The sequence below is a fragment of the Vidua chalybeata genome, chromosome 2 (assembly GCF_026979565.1).
Source record: "Vidua chalybeata isolate OUT-0048 chromosome 2, bVidCha1 merged haplotype, whole genome shotgun sequence".
Taxonomy (NCBI): Eukaryota; Metazoa; Chordata; class Aves; order Passeriformes; family Viduidae; genus Vidua; species Vidua chalybeata.
In genome coordinates this window covers 33,344,865-33,358,025 of record NC_071531.1, presented here as the reverse complement: position 1 = coordinate 33,358,025, position 13,161 = coordinate 33,344,865, and the positions used below count along the sequence as shown (strand labels likewise).

The window sequence follows — 13,161 nt, the reverse complement described above, 5'->3', positions numbered from 1 at the left end:
AAAACTCCCTGTTTGGTCCTTTGAAGCTGTGACAGATTGAAGGGGAATTATGTAAGCACATTTTCAGGATACTCTGAACACATACACTGTCCCTCAGCTGTATCACAGCACATTTTGACCCTGACCTGATGACAGAAAACCTAAGTAAAGTGGTGGGCAGCTCTAGTGACCTCAGAGTGCTCTGCACAGGCTCCAGCACTGCTTGAACATATTCAGTTATGAGATTTCAGCCCCACCACTATCACAGAGATGGGGCTGTTCAATAAAACCTTACAGATACAGGCTGGGACCTGGATGGTTTGATAGGACTGCTGAGTCAACACTTCCCAGATTATGAACTGGGAAGGTCTACTTCTGAGTTACTCCTGGATAGCAAAGACAACCCAACTGTCTTCCAAGGCAAAACAATTCTAAAAACTGCTCTCCCCCCCCAGACCCCCCCCAAAAAAATCCATGACAATATATAAAAAATACTGCTGCCCTGTTGGTGCCCCCGTTTTAAAATCTGGCAATTTGACACTGGCTGCAAATCACAAAGCACAGCCAAGACTGAAGCTACCAGTAGTGGCACACTACCAGGTCTCAGCCAAATGCAGAATATGGAAGACACCTCACTTTATCTCACTCTGCTTGCATCTGCATTGCTTTCAGATGAAAACAGCTTTAGAAAAAAACAACTATTTCCAGTTTCCAGTAAATAGCACTGGGGGAGCTGTGTGCATTAATTAGACACCAGCTGTTAATCTTCACTGCAGAGCACTGCAAGTGAAGACACATCATCTTCCAAAAAAACCATTTTCTTTTGAGAATTCTCCAAACTGAACACGTACTAGAAACATATTGTGATCAGATAAAATGTATGCATGAACAAACGACGGTTCTTGATAGATTTGCCGTCCTAAAAACCCAAATGCCACCTTCAGAGGGACGGCGCGAGGCCGGGAAGCAGGAGCCTCGCGCGCCCCCTCCTGGCCGCCTGGCAGAGTACAACCTGGTTCCACAACACATCGCCCGCAGCTGACACGGATCCCGGCAGGCTTCAGGATCTACACAGGAGCTACAGACACCTTCAAAGGCGGCCTGCAGGACTATAACGTGTCGATTTTGCTAATAAGCCGTTCCTGATAAACATTCCTATCCCCCTGAAGTCTCTCATGCGTCTTCGAAGCAAGAGAAAAAGTATATTTTCACAGAAGTACAGAACAGGTCAGGTTGGAAGGGACTGCAGTGGTTGGTGCGTCTGGTCCATCTGATTGGTCCATCTGGTCCAACCTCCCTGCTCAAGCAGCGTCATCCCAGCGCAGGATTGCATCCGGACAGCTCTGAACATCTCCAGTGAGGGAGACTCCACAACCTCTCTGGGCAATCTCCTCTAGGGAACAGTCACCCACACAGTAAAGAAATTCTTCCTCATGTTCCAGTGCAACTTCTCAAGTATCAGATTTTACCCACTGCCTATTGTTCTACTGCTTGATGTTTTGGACTTACTGACTTATTTTGGTTTTTTTGCTTGTCTGTTTTGGTGGTATTTGTATTTAAAAGTGCCTCTACTCAAAAAAAAAACAAAAACAAAAACAAAAACAACTCAATTATAAGTAAAAGGAAAAAACCCTTTGGGAAATGGCTGGACTTCCTGTAAAAATTTTCTGAATCTAACTGCCCATGAGAAATGCAACATTGAAGACTATTCTACTACAATAGAATTGTAGTAGGCAATATTTATTTGTTCATTTTTTATAAATCTAAACAAAATTTTAAATGTCAATCGAGCCTAAAAGCAGAATTTCAGTCAATATTTAACCCTCTGAAAGGATATAAGCCATTTTACAGTCCAGAAATAACTCCTAATTCAGTAACATAAATATAACTGCACATACAGGGATTCACACAGACTGGAAAAATGTTCTGTTATTTAGTGTTAAAATTGCTTTTAAAATAAAACCTGAAATGGGGAAGAAAGTAAATTCCTATTGTACCACTACAGTCTTAAAGATCTACTCTCAAGAATTTAAATGCTAGGATTCTTTCAAAAATTTAAAACAAAAAACCTAATGTACTAAGTAAAAAAAATTAATGTACTAAGTACATTAAAAACCTAATGGACTAAGTAAAAAAAAAAAATTAAACTTTACCTTATCATACAGCATCCACCCAACATATTTTAAGTAGCTATCATTCAAAAAAGCATCTGGGTATGTTTTAATCCAGCTGCCAATTTCTTCAATGCAAGTTGCTCTGATCTCAGGGATAACATCACTGTGAAATTATAAAATCATAATATTAATACATTAAAAATTAATTTTAAAACAAATTCTATTATTTGCAATATTTTTAAGTTCTGGAATTTCAAAAGCATGTATAATTCAAAATATTACAAGTATCTTTATATTAATATTATAAGTTATTCTTCAATCAATACTACGGCTACTTTTAGCCACAAACTATTTTGCAATTCTGGCTATCTTCTCATTCACAAACACACTGCTCTACAGCCAGCAGGAAGAATTGAAAGAACACACTAGAGAGGTTCTTTTGGAAGCCCAGATTCTTAAAAATAATTTAACTGTTACACCTTCCTTGACACCACAGTGTCTCCAGGATGTTTAACTTGATTCTCATATCTGTACAATCCGAGCAAGAGTTCCTGGGGAATGCAGATACACGTCACAGCTTTGTTTTCACTCTTACCGGTAACGGTTTAGAAATGTCCCTTTGAAAATAGCATTCATCATGTTCTGTATCTCTAGAAGCTTATGCTCATACTGAAATACAAAAAGAACTGAATGTTAATATTGGTCCCACAATACGCTACACATGAAAAATTTTCATCAGGGCCCTTGGAATACTACTGTGATGCAAACTGCTGGTGTTTAAACATGGTACCAACATAAAAGGAGGGGTCTGTATCTGCACTAGCAGCTGGCCTTTTTGTGGCTACATCTTGAGGAAAGATTTATTGGATAACTACTAGCCTTGGGAAACAAGCTACTAGTTTGATACAGTGAATTTTGATCTATCAGAAATCACACAAAGATACAGCATGAGTATTAAGCGATCTTCACATACAGATTCAAATTCTCTTTTCATGTACTCGAACAGAGATGGAAAAAAGGCAGACAAAGGAATTTTCAGAATACACAAGTGCATTAAAAACTGAATCCTGAAAATGTAGGTAGGAATTTCTCAAAATCCAAGTCACCTAATAAAAATATTCTCTCATCAACAACATCAGAAGAGTGACAAGTTTTGGTTTTCCCTCCAACACACTCATTTCCTCTGTCTTTCCCATAAGATCAGACTTAAAATGATACTAAAATATCCCGTCCCATCCAAACACTCCTCCCCACAAAAAGGGTATTGTCTCTGTAACAGAGAATCCCACAGACATCTAAAACTCAGAACAGAGATAAGCGATTCTAAGGTCAGGAGACAAGGAACTATACCTGATGTTCATTCATCAAGTCACCTTCTCCCTTAAGCCAGAGTTATTATTATTTACAGCTATAGCTCTGCCTCTGGGAGTTGAAAAGGAGCTGTCTTTGAGCAGGGAAGAAACAACAGAAACTGAAAAGCAAAAATGACACAGGACATCCCTGAAGTTCAATCCATTTTTATAAAGCATGACTTACACAGAGATGACACTTAGCCTGTGTCCCTTTTGATTCATCACTAAAATTTGGGCTTGTAATTTGTACAAACATATACAAAACTGCACTTCCACAACACCAGAGCTACTGAGACAATTAAATTTGTGTGTAAATCCATATTTGTGTGAAGATCAAAGGCTAATGACACCAATTTAGAAAAGCAACCAGTAGGACAGACATCACAGGTTAACAGTACATAGGGCAGTTTTTACCTTAGTCATGTCTGTACCACTTAATCCAGCCAGTCACACCTGCTCTGCACCATGCATTAGATAAACATACAAACCTCAAAGAACTGCATGGACCCAAAAGCAAGCAGCCAGCAATCCTTTTACACTTTCACAAATCTCCCATACAAGATACTTCCCTAACCTCTTTCCTTTTTCTCTCTAGCTGATCAAGTCTGTAACTGGTCCTCTTGCCACTTAGCCTCTTCTTCTCCACCTCATACAATCTTTGAGCATTGTGTTTGTTGACATCAAGGTTCAGATGGACGCTTACAACTGCTGTCAGAAGTTTCATTGCTAAAAAAGAAACAAACCCAGCACAGTTAGCTTAGCTCAGAGATATGCAGCATAAATATAGTCACTACTTTATCACAAAAAGGGAATAGTTAGCCAAATCCAGTTTATATTGAAAATATGAGCACTACTGGATTATAGTAATTTGCTTTAAAATACAGTGCTTATTTTAAAGGCAGACAATGATCAAAAAGGGAAAATTAATTTCTATTTCTGGTGGTTTAAAACTTTTGGTCAGAGTTCTGGTCAGAGAAGTCTTTTACTGGGCAACTCTCTTGTATATTTATGTAATTCTGATTTTTCTGCAAAAGAATCTAGAATTGTGGAACAGCTGATTGTTGGTAACCAAAAAAAAAAAAAAAATTGAAAAGCTGGCTCAGAAATGGCTGGGAATCTTAATATACTACTGGAATGGACAATAATTCACATTCCTCTAAGGATTGTTGGATGGCTTGAACAGATTTCAAGTCAGTTTTTTGAGCCCTCAAAGCAAACAGCATACTTTAGAATAAATTACACTTTTAAGTGCTCTTTGCATGACAAAGAGGGTATTTACTGGCTTTAGGGGAAAAAAGTAGTAGATTTAGTATCATCACGCTGCATGAAACAAAAATGTGCAACAAGCAACGTTCTTTTTAGTACAGAGGCCACAAGAACAGCCGTTCTCCAAGGGAAGCTTCTTAAGGTGAAGCATCTACTGCAACCTCATCACATTAGTTAGTGGAGGGAGAAAAACAACAAAACAGAAAACAATGAAAAATCAGTTACTGAAAAATATAATACTCAGAACATCAAAATTCTGAAGTCAGTCATGTCACACATTAAAGATTTCTTTATAAAGAAAAAATTGTGTTAGATCTATCATATCTAAAGCATTCAAATTCAAATTCAATTTAGATACACGTGGGAACAGTTTATATTACAGACATTCATACAACATACACTAGGAGGAAGGTACTCTCAGTGCATAAGAGAACTGCTCCAGTAAATAGTTTTTCAATTTAAAACTGTTTTGTTAGTACACAAGTCAATAAAACTCAACACCTCTATAGCAACTCTGCAAGTGATTTTACCTGCCAAAGTGCTTGTGTGCCTGAATGCTCTGACCATGGAATCTGCTAACCCTGTAAGCAGCGAGATGATGGTGTCCATCAAGTAGTTATCATACAGGATGCTACACTGGCACTGCTGGACAAGCACTGCAATGAATTCACAGAAATTGGCCTTGAACTTCTTCCAATAGGGTCCTGTTCTGATCAGTGGGTAGTCTTCATTGTCCTGCACAAGAAAGACAAGTTGAGAGAAAACACACTACTTAGCTCAGCTTCTGCATTCCCATCTCTCCCACTGAACATCAGAGACAGTTTTGCTGACAGAGAGTTTCATTTCATCCGCTATAACGTTTTTCATGATTAGTATTCCAAAGTAGCGACAAGCAACTAGGATACAAGCAAGCAGAGAGACGAAATAGCTTTATTCAAGCTACACATAATAATAGCTCACATTTGAAAACAATGTATGCAAAGCAGCTGTAAACAGACAGGGGGAGAAAGTGTGTGAAGGCAGAGCAGAATAAGTAACTTTCACTGGCATAAACCATGAGCACTCCTGGCTTACTCTACTTTCACACAGGTAGCAGTGCTTCCCCACTTTTCTATCCTTCCTCTTCCTGCAAAAGTATGGTAAAATCCAGGCAAAAAATGAAGTGAAAAGTGGAGACAAACAACTGTGGTGTGAACAGGACAGGACTGTTCTCTTCAGCAGCACTGCCAGCTTGAGCAGTTTACCAGGCTAAAGCTTAATGCCAAATACTTGGTCATTCACCTATATGACCTGCACCTGGGTCTCCAAAAACCCCCACAGAAACAGTAAGTGGGCAATACCTTTGACATCATGCAAGTTACAATAAAAATATAAGTGTCCACAGTATGGCTGATACTGCCAGGAGGAAAGCAGACAGAGGGAAGGTGAAATGACTTCTCATACAAAGTAGTGGAAAGCACACTAGACAGACTTTGCAAATGGTAGCCTCAAGTGTGAACACTTATTTCATGTACACCTCACAGATCCCAGGAATGGCTCAGAATATTAATTTGCATCTTCAGAGTTTCCATGTGTGAGTGGAGTCAAGGAACTCCAAAACTTCACTCACTGTGGAAAACCTCTTCCTAAAGGCTGGCCACTGCTCAGCTGGTCCTTCAACCAGGGGGCAAACACCTTCTCAGCCACATTCTAACACAGCATCATACTCAGTGCTTATAAAGTATTATAAAGTACACTTCATGCTTTTCTCTTGTAACTATGTCTCCAATGCAGAGGGGCTGCTCCTTCTTTAATGATAAATGCAAATACAGGATGATCACAGGGCTGGCTGCAACCCAAAGCACATCAGGAATTTGGAATATGCTCCTGACCAGGCTGTAAGAGTCAGTTCAGAGCCTAACAGTAGCAGCAAGTGCCAAAACAGAAAGGGAAGTTTCCAGCAAGTCTTATTTAATGCTCCTTGATCATGACAGGGACAGAAGAAAGGCCATAGTTCAGGAAATATCTACTTTATCACCATAGCTTGCACCTCAATCTGAAAAGCAGTACAAAATACTTCTCACTTTTTAAGAGCATTTCTACTGCCCATGTTTATCACAGTGGGATACTCTTCAATGGTAGCATGCACGCTGTAACCATATATGCAACATGAAGGGCACACCACCTAAATTTAGGCACCTAACTTAGGATTCCCTTAGATTCTTTTCATAACCACTAGAGAAATAACTCTGCTTCCAGAAATCAAGTCAGATTAAGCCCTTAACACAGGTTCTTCCAGAGTGATGTGAGCTCCTGCTCTGACTCAACCAGGAAATGTTTCCTTCTTTCCTACAGAGTCTACAGAAAGAGAGGAAAGTCAAAATGAAGTGCCAACAAGGAGTTCAGATAAATTCCCCACAGAAAAAGCTATACTACAGTTGTGGAAAGCTACAACAGCCCTACCATGTCCACCGGCCAAGTAACTGTTAGGATCCAAGGATACGCCATGAATTTCTTATACTGCAACCCAGTTTCCTGTAATGCAGGAGACAAAATTTTGAAAGCTTGTTAATGAAATGGCACAGATAATTCATAGACAAAAGAATTACAAAACACGCAACATATTTTAAAGGCCATTAGAACTGCAACCAATGTGCAGTACAGGTGACCCACACAAGCCAAAATACTACAAAAAACCTAAATCCTTCTCATCTGGGTTTTGTTGTTTGTTTTTTTTTTTTTAAACCAATGACAGAAGAAAGACACTTTTGTATAAAATCCTAATATGAGACAACTTGTTTCCATAATTTATAAGCAAACATATACAAAGTATAACCCTCATTATTAACTCCAAGATAAGGCTCCTCAGCAAGTCTAAGTATGTAAAACCATTTTCAACATTTGGTACCTAGATGTAAAACATCTAAACCTTAAAAAAAAACATTCTGAGCTTTTCAAATTAAGAGAGAAATGTTTTCATCACCAGTGTGACTTAATTCAAAGATGTTTTCTCAACTCTGCAATTATTCCAAAACAAAAGGCATTAAATATAGAGCTCTTTATCAGGTTCAGTGAAGCACAAGTATTTCTATACCCATCTAGCTGTACAGCTAAGCACCAAAGTTAACTCTTCCCTTCCTAAATGTCTGAGCAACAAAACGGGAAAGAAAAGAAAAACTCTGTAAGAACAAAGAACTGCAAGAAGTAAATGTCACAAACAGGAACAAAAGCAGAAGAAACAGGTTATCTTAAAATAGAAGAAAAACAAAGAACAGTGTGAAGACAAGACTGTCTCGTCACTGAGGAATACCATGGCTCACAAAGATGAAATAAATGCCTCAATGACCATATTAAAGCTATTCTCTGCTTCCAACATCAGTACAAGTTTTCACAGAATTACAGAAAGACTGAAATTGAGAGGGATTCTTTGACATAATCTAATCCAACCCCACCTGCTCAAGCAAGGTCAGTCAGCAAAGGCTGCCCAGTGCACTGTGCAACCAGCTCCTATGCTCTCAACTCCTGGAAATGTAGTTACCATAACTAATGCAATTTTAAGAGGCAAGCAGCCCTTCCCTGTGACCAAGCAGGTCACACATTCATTACATCGTTACCAGGCCCTGAAGGTCCTGTGAACCAAGCAGACAAATCAAACGGATTAACTTCCCTCCCTCACAGTCTCATGGTTCCTGGGTGCCAGACCAATTACTCCCTTCCTTACCAACCCTGTAGGTCCCAGGCATTCGGCCAGGCAGGGGGTGGCAATGACCCAGTCAGAGAACAGGGAAGCATCATAGCACCCAGAGCACTGTCTGCAAAATCAAGGTACTACAAGGTCTAAGTGGTGAACTCTGACCAGAGCTCCTGCTGGACAGTGAGACCTGAGCTATATTATAAATTCTATATTATGCAATTATATTGATTCTGCTTATAGAAATCCTGTGCCATTTTAATAATAAATTCTGCTCTATACTAATAATAACACACGGTTAAGAAATAAAGCTTTAATTTTAACTACAATTGATGCCATCATCATTCTGTCAAGGATCCCTCAAAGTACATGTCTTTTCCCTCACTGTCAGGTGATGCCATGAGCACTCAAATACTATCTTCAGAGACTCTCTTGGCAATCTGCTCCACTGTTTGACCATTCTCTCAGTAGAAGTTTTCTTGTGTTCAGGTAAAATTTTGTCCATTTTAGTTTGAACCACTGCCCATCTTGGCTTGCCTTTGCACTCACCATCTCACTGCACACCACTGAGTGGAGCTGTGCTTCCTTCTGTCACATCAGGTATTTTAACACATGAGTGAGACTCCTTTGAGCCAGCTTCTTTCCAGACTGAACAAGCTCAATTCCCTCAGCCTCTCTCTCCTCATATCAAAGATCATAAATCATCTTTGTGGCCCTTCACTGACCTCACTCCAGTAAACCCATCTCTCTCTTGTTCTATAAGGTCCAGAACTTGACTCAGCACTCCAGACGAGTCTCAGTAGTATGAGCAGAGAGGAAAGATCATCCCCTATGATCTGCTGGCAATGCTCTGCCTAATGCAGGCCAGGAGGTTGTTGGTCAACTTTGCAGCAAGGGTGCATTGTTGGCTCATGTTCATTTTTGTCACCCACACCAAGATCCTACTCTGAAGAACTGCTTGCCAGTCAATCAGTCCCCAGTGTGTAGTGGTGCACAGGGATTCACTTCCAGGTTCCTAGGGCTTCCTGTTGTAGAACTTCATGAGGTTCCCCTCTGCCAAACTCTCCAGTCTGTTGAGGGTCCCTCTGAACAGCAGAACAACCACCTGATTTGACAGCTAATCCTCCCCATTTTGCATCATCTGAAAATCTGCTGAGAGTAAACTCTTCCTTGGTGTCCAGGTCATTATTAAATATGTAAAACAGCACTGGCCCCAGTATCAAACTGGGGTACAGCACTAGTGACTAGCCTCCAACTGGACTTTTTGCCACCTACAGGCCTGGATATTCCACCAGTTTTCAGTCCACGTCACTGACCACTAACTCATACTTCACCACCATGTCAATGAGGATATTAGGATTTCTTTTCTTGCCATACTGAACTCTATTAATATTTCCCACTAACATTAGGAAGAATTCTAGGAGGAAGCATTGGTACAAGGATATAATGCTGCAATTAACTGAACAGCAATGCCATGGTTGAATCACTGAAATGATCGTGAATGAATTCCCTGGATGCTAGAAACAAACAGCAAAAATTCAAAGGCAAGATGATATTGAGCAAATATTGGGCAATATTTTCAACTCTCATTACTACTTTCACTATTATTGCCACTAGTTTTCAAAAAATGCTTTTGAAATCACAGTAGTCCCATATGGCACTCCTTCTCAACTAACTTAAGCCAGTAACTTATAATTCCATCTTATTTATGAAAAAGGTGAGAAAGAACTTACTTTCTTCATAGAGCATGGAAAATACAGCTTTTAAGGCAACTGCAGAACCTGCCTTTTTGCCCAGGACAGGTGAAATGGTTACAGAGCTGTAATATTTCTAGGCTGACGGTAAAAATAATCACATCTTTGTATCTGCCAGAGTGCCTGCACTATCATGAGTGTTATTCAGGGCTAATTTAGTTGGCAAAGAACTGCCAGAGTACTAATTCATATGACCAGACACATATAGATTCATTTCTGTCAAAAAATTAGCCCAAGTACTACTATACTTCTAAAATTAAGAAAACCATGCTGGCAAATTCACCCTCTGTGGGAATTTCTACAGCAGCTGGTCTTTGAAAGATGCTCAATTAAAATAAGGCTGATGGCTGCTGCTTGACAAATCAATTCAGAAGTGACAAATATAGGGAAAAAAAAAGCATGGAAGCAACTGTGAGAGCACTGCAGAAAATTTCATGTTGGCATAATTAGCCACGGAGCAGTCAAGCAGTGAAACAGCATTGTAAAGCTATGTGCTTTTCTTAACAATTCACAAGAAATGAAATACTCACTACTGTTTTCAAAATTATCTAACAATCTGAAATGCATTTTTCTTCTTCCATATGACATAATACAGTTATTAAAATCCTAATTGTCAGTAAAGCAGAAATAACATATTCAAATAAAATATCAGCTAAAAATATCTTTGAAATAATTAATCAGTAATCCATATTAGTATTTTTAAAGGACCTATCAACCAAATACCAAAGGAACCATTTACCTGCTGCAGTGCTGGTTTATATCTACATCTATAAAGTCATTATCAAAAGAACTCCTAAGAGAAAGATTCATGAAGGCTGCAGTCAGACAGCCCTAATAAAACTCTCAAAATAAAAGTAACTTCAAAAAAAACATATCTTGCTGCTGCTAAAATGGGTCATTATGACAACAAATTTCTCTTGCAAAAAAAAAAAAAAGGTTTATTTTACTAAATAAATGAAGTGGTACAGAGCTCCTGATAAGCAACAGGAATTCCATCCAGGTTGGCTATTAAAGTAGAGCCTATTGTTTATATTAAAAAGACATGCAAAATCAAAGTTGTACCTACCTTATCAAAGGTCTCTGTCATTTTTTGCATGACATCCTTCTTGTACAAACTTTGAAACATCTCTGCTGTTACCATGCCTAAAAAAAAAGACAGTGTTTTAGAAAGAATTACTGACAACTCTAAAACATTAATCAAGTCCAAACCACAGTAAGGACTTCATTAAATTTAGACACACCAAAGACAGGGTAATTCTGTTTTATGTCTGTACACTGGTACAGGTAATATATATATAAAGAAACAGGTAAATAAACTGATAGGAAAAAGTACTGATGAACCAATACTGAAATTCGCATTAGAGAAGTCTGCTCTGTGCTGTATGAAAAGGATATTTTCTCTGTTCATTCATTTACTTCAAAGACTGACTAAAATTCTGCCCATAGGTCAAAACTAGTCAAAAACCCCAAAGTATTTCCCGTAAGAGAAGGCATATTAGTCAAAGACCTAGGGAAAAAAAAAGACACGTAAAAAGTACATTTCCAGCTGCTTAAATACACTCAGAAGTTTCAAACTAACAGGACAGTCTTCTTAAAACTCTTACTTGCCATCCTGAAGCATTTCACTAGCAGACTCTTCCCGGAAGGCTTCAATGTTTGTTATGAAACAGACAGCTTCACAACACTCTAGCAAAAGCAACTGCAATGAGGCAAGACATTGCTTTTCTAGCCACGAAAGCAGGGAGCTGAATTTGCTAGCTGCTTATTTTCAAACAAGGATACTAGCAAAACAAAAGATACCAGGAAATATAAAACAAAGGGCAACTGAAACACTGGATTTTAATTAGAACATTCATCAAAAGCACTGTCCCTATGTGAGGATTCTCCAAAGCAATGTGACATGCCACTTCAGAAACCTGACCCTGCAAACCATGTTCAAATACAGCTCTCAGAGCTGGAATGCTGCTAGCACAAAGAATTTAACCAGCAGCATTCTTTTCTATTTTGCCTGCCCATCTGGAGTTCGTCTTAACGAACTGTATAGATCAGAAGTTCATGATTTACTGGAGAGAAAAACTCCATTTCAAAAAGCACACATCAGACTCCTCTCACACACAGACACTGGAATGGGCTGTGAAGAAGGTAAATTACCTTGACAGCCTGAGCACTGAATGAAGAAGTTGATGAGATCCAGAAGTGCCACATTCCTGTCTTGTTTATAAGCTTCAACCCAGTCAACTACCACCGACTAGAACAGATTAAAGAAGCTCATTAGTCAGGAGATGAACACAGTTTGCTGCACTCCACTGAAGATACCCACAATAAAGACAAAAACTAACACTGCTCCAACTCCATTAAATTACAAAACCAAGAATAAACTCCAAGCAATTCTCTTCCATTTCTAGTAGTTCTAAAAGACTCTTTCAAGTCTTAAACTGCTTTAGACAATGCTGCTTTTCACAGATGCTTTCCTTCCTGTTAACACAGAAAATTACCACGTTTTAATAAATGTAATATAAAAAAAAGTAAAAAGTTGTCCTCCTGAGTTCTTGATTGCACTGAGGTAACCATTTAATTTAAAAACAAAGAAATAAACACAAAAAAAAAAAAAAAAAAAAAAAAAAAAAAAAAAAAAAAAAAAAAAAACCACCACACATACATTTAACCTCTGCACCATTTAATAGTTAGTATTAAATTCTACCAGCAATTTACCCTGGAAGTTCTCTTTTTCTCTAGCACTTGATTTGTGCAGAAGGTTTGAAACAGTTCACATACTAACATAAGCCAAAAAACAACTCAAAATTTCATTTCTAGGGCAGTACAGCCTACAGCCTCTAAGTGACATGGGTCTCCTGGGACAGGCCATCCAGGCTTCAACCCACTAGTAGTTCCACACAGCAGTTTGAATAAATTCTAGCAGCAACAGAACTCAAGCTTTTGTTTCTTTTTGTCAAGAAACAAAAGCTTCCTTTCCAAGACCTTCCCATGATCGTTGGCACAGCAGAAGCCAAGCTCTTCAGGGAGCT

General features: G+C 38.8%; 1 protein-coding gene across 3 annotated transcripts in view; it reads right to left on the bottom strand.

Moving 5' to 3' along the window:
• LOC128783673 (cohesin subunit SA-2-like) overlaps positions 1 to 13,161 on the bottom strand; it is a 75,190-nt gene that overhangs the window by 55,903 nt on the left and 6,126 nt on the right. For all 3 annotated transcript variants that reach the window (XM_053934647.1, XM_053934649.1, XM_053934648.1), the window contains 7 exons: positions 12,287 to 12,383; positions 11,202 to 11,278; positions 7,154 to 7,225; positions 5,242 to 5,446; positions 4,020 to 4,171; positions 2,689 to 2,762; positions 2,133 to 2,256 (listed from right to left, as the gene is read on the bottom strand). In XM_053934647.1, coding sequence (XP_053790622.1) covers positions 2,133 to 2,256; positions 2,689 to 2,762; positions 4,020 to 4,171; positions 5,242 to 5,446; positions 7,154 to 7,225; positions 11,202 to 11,278; positions 12,287 to 12,383 — 801 coding nt within the window. The remainder of the gene's footprint in view (positions 1 to 2,132; positions 2,257 to 2,688; positions 2,763 to 4,019; positions 4,172 to 5,241; positions 5,447 to 7,153; positions 7,226 to 11,201; positions 11,279 to 12,286; positions 12,384 to 13,161) is intronic.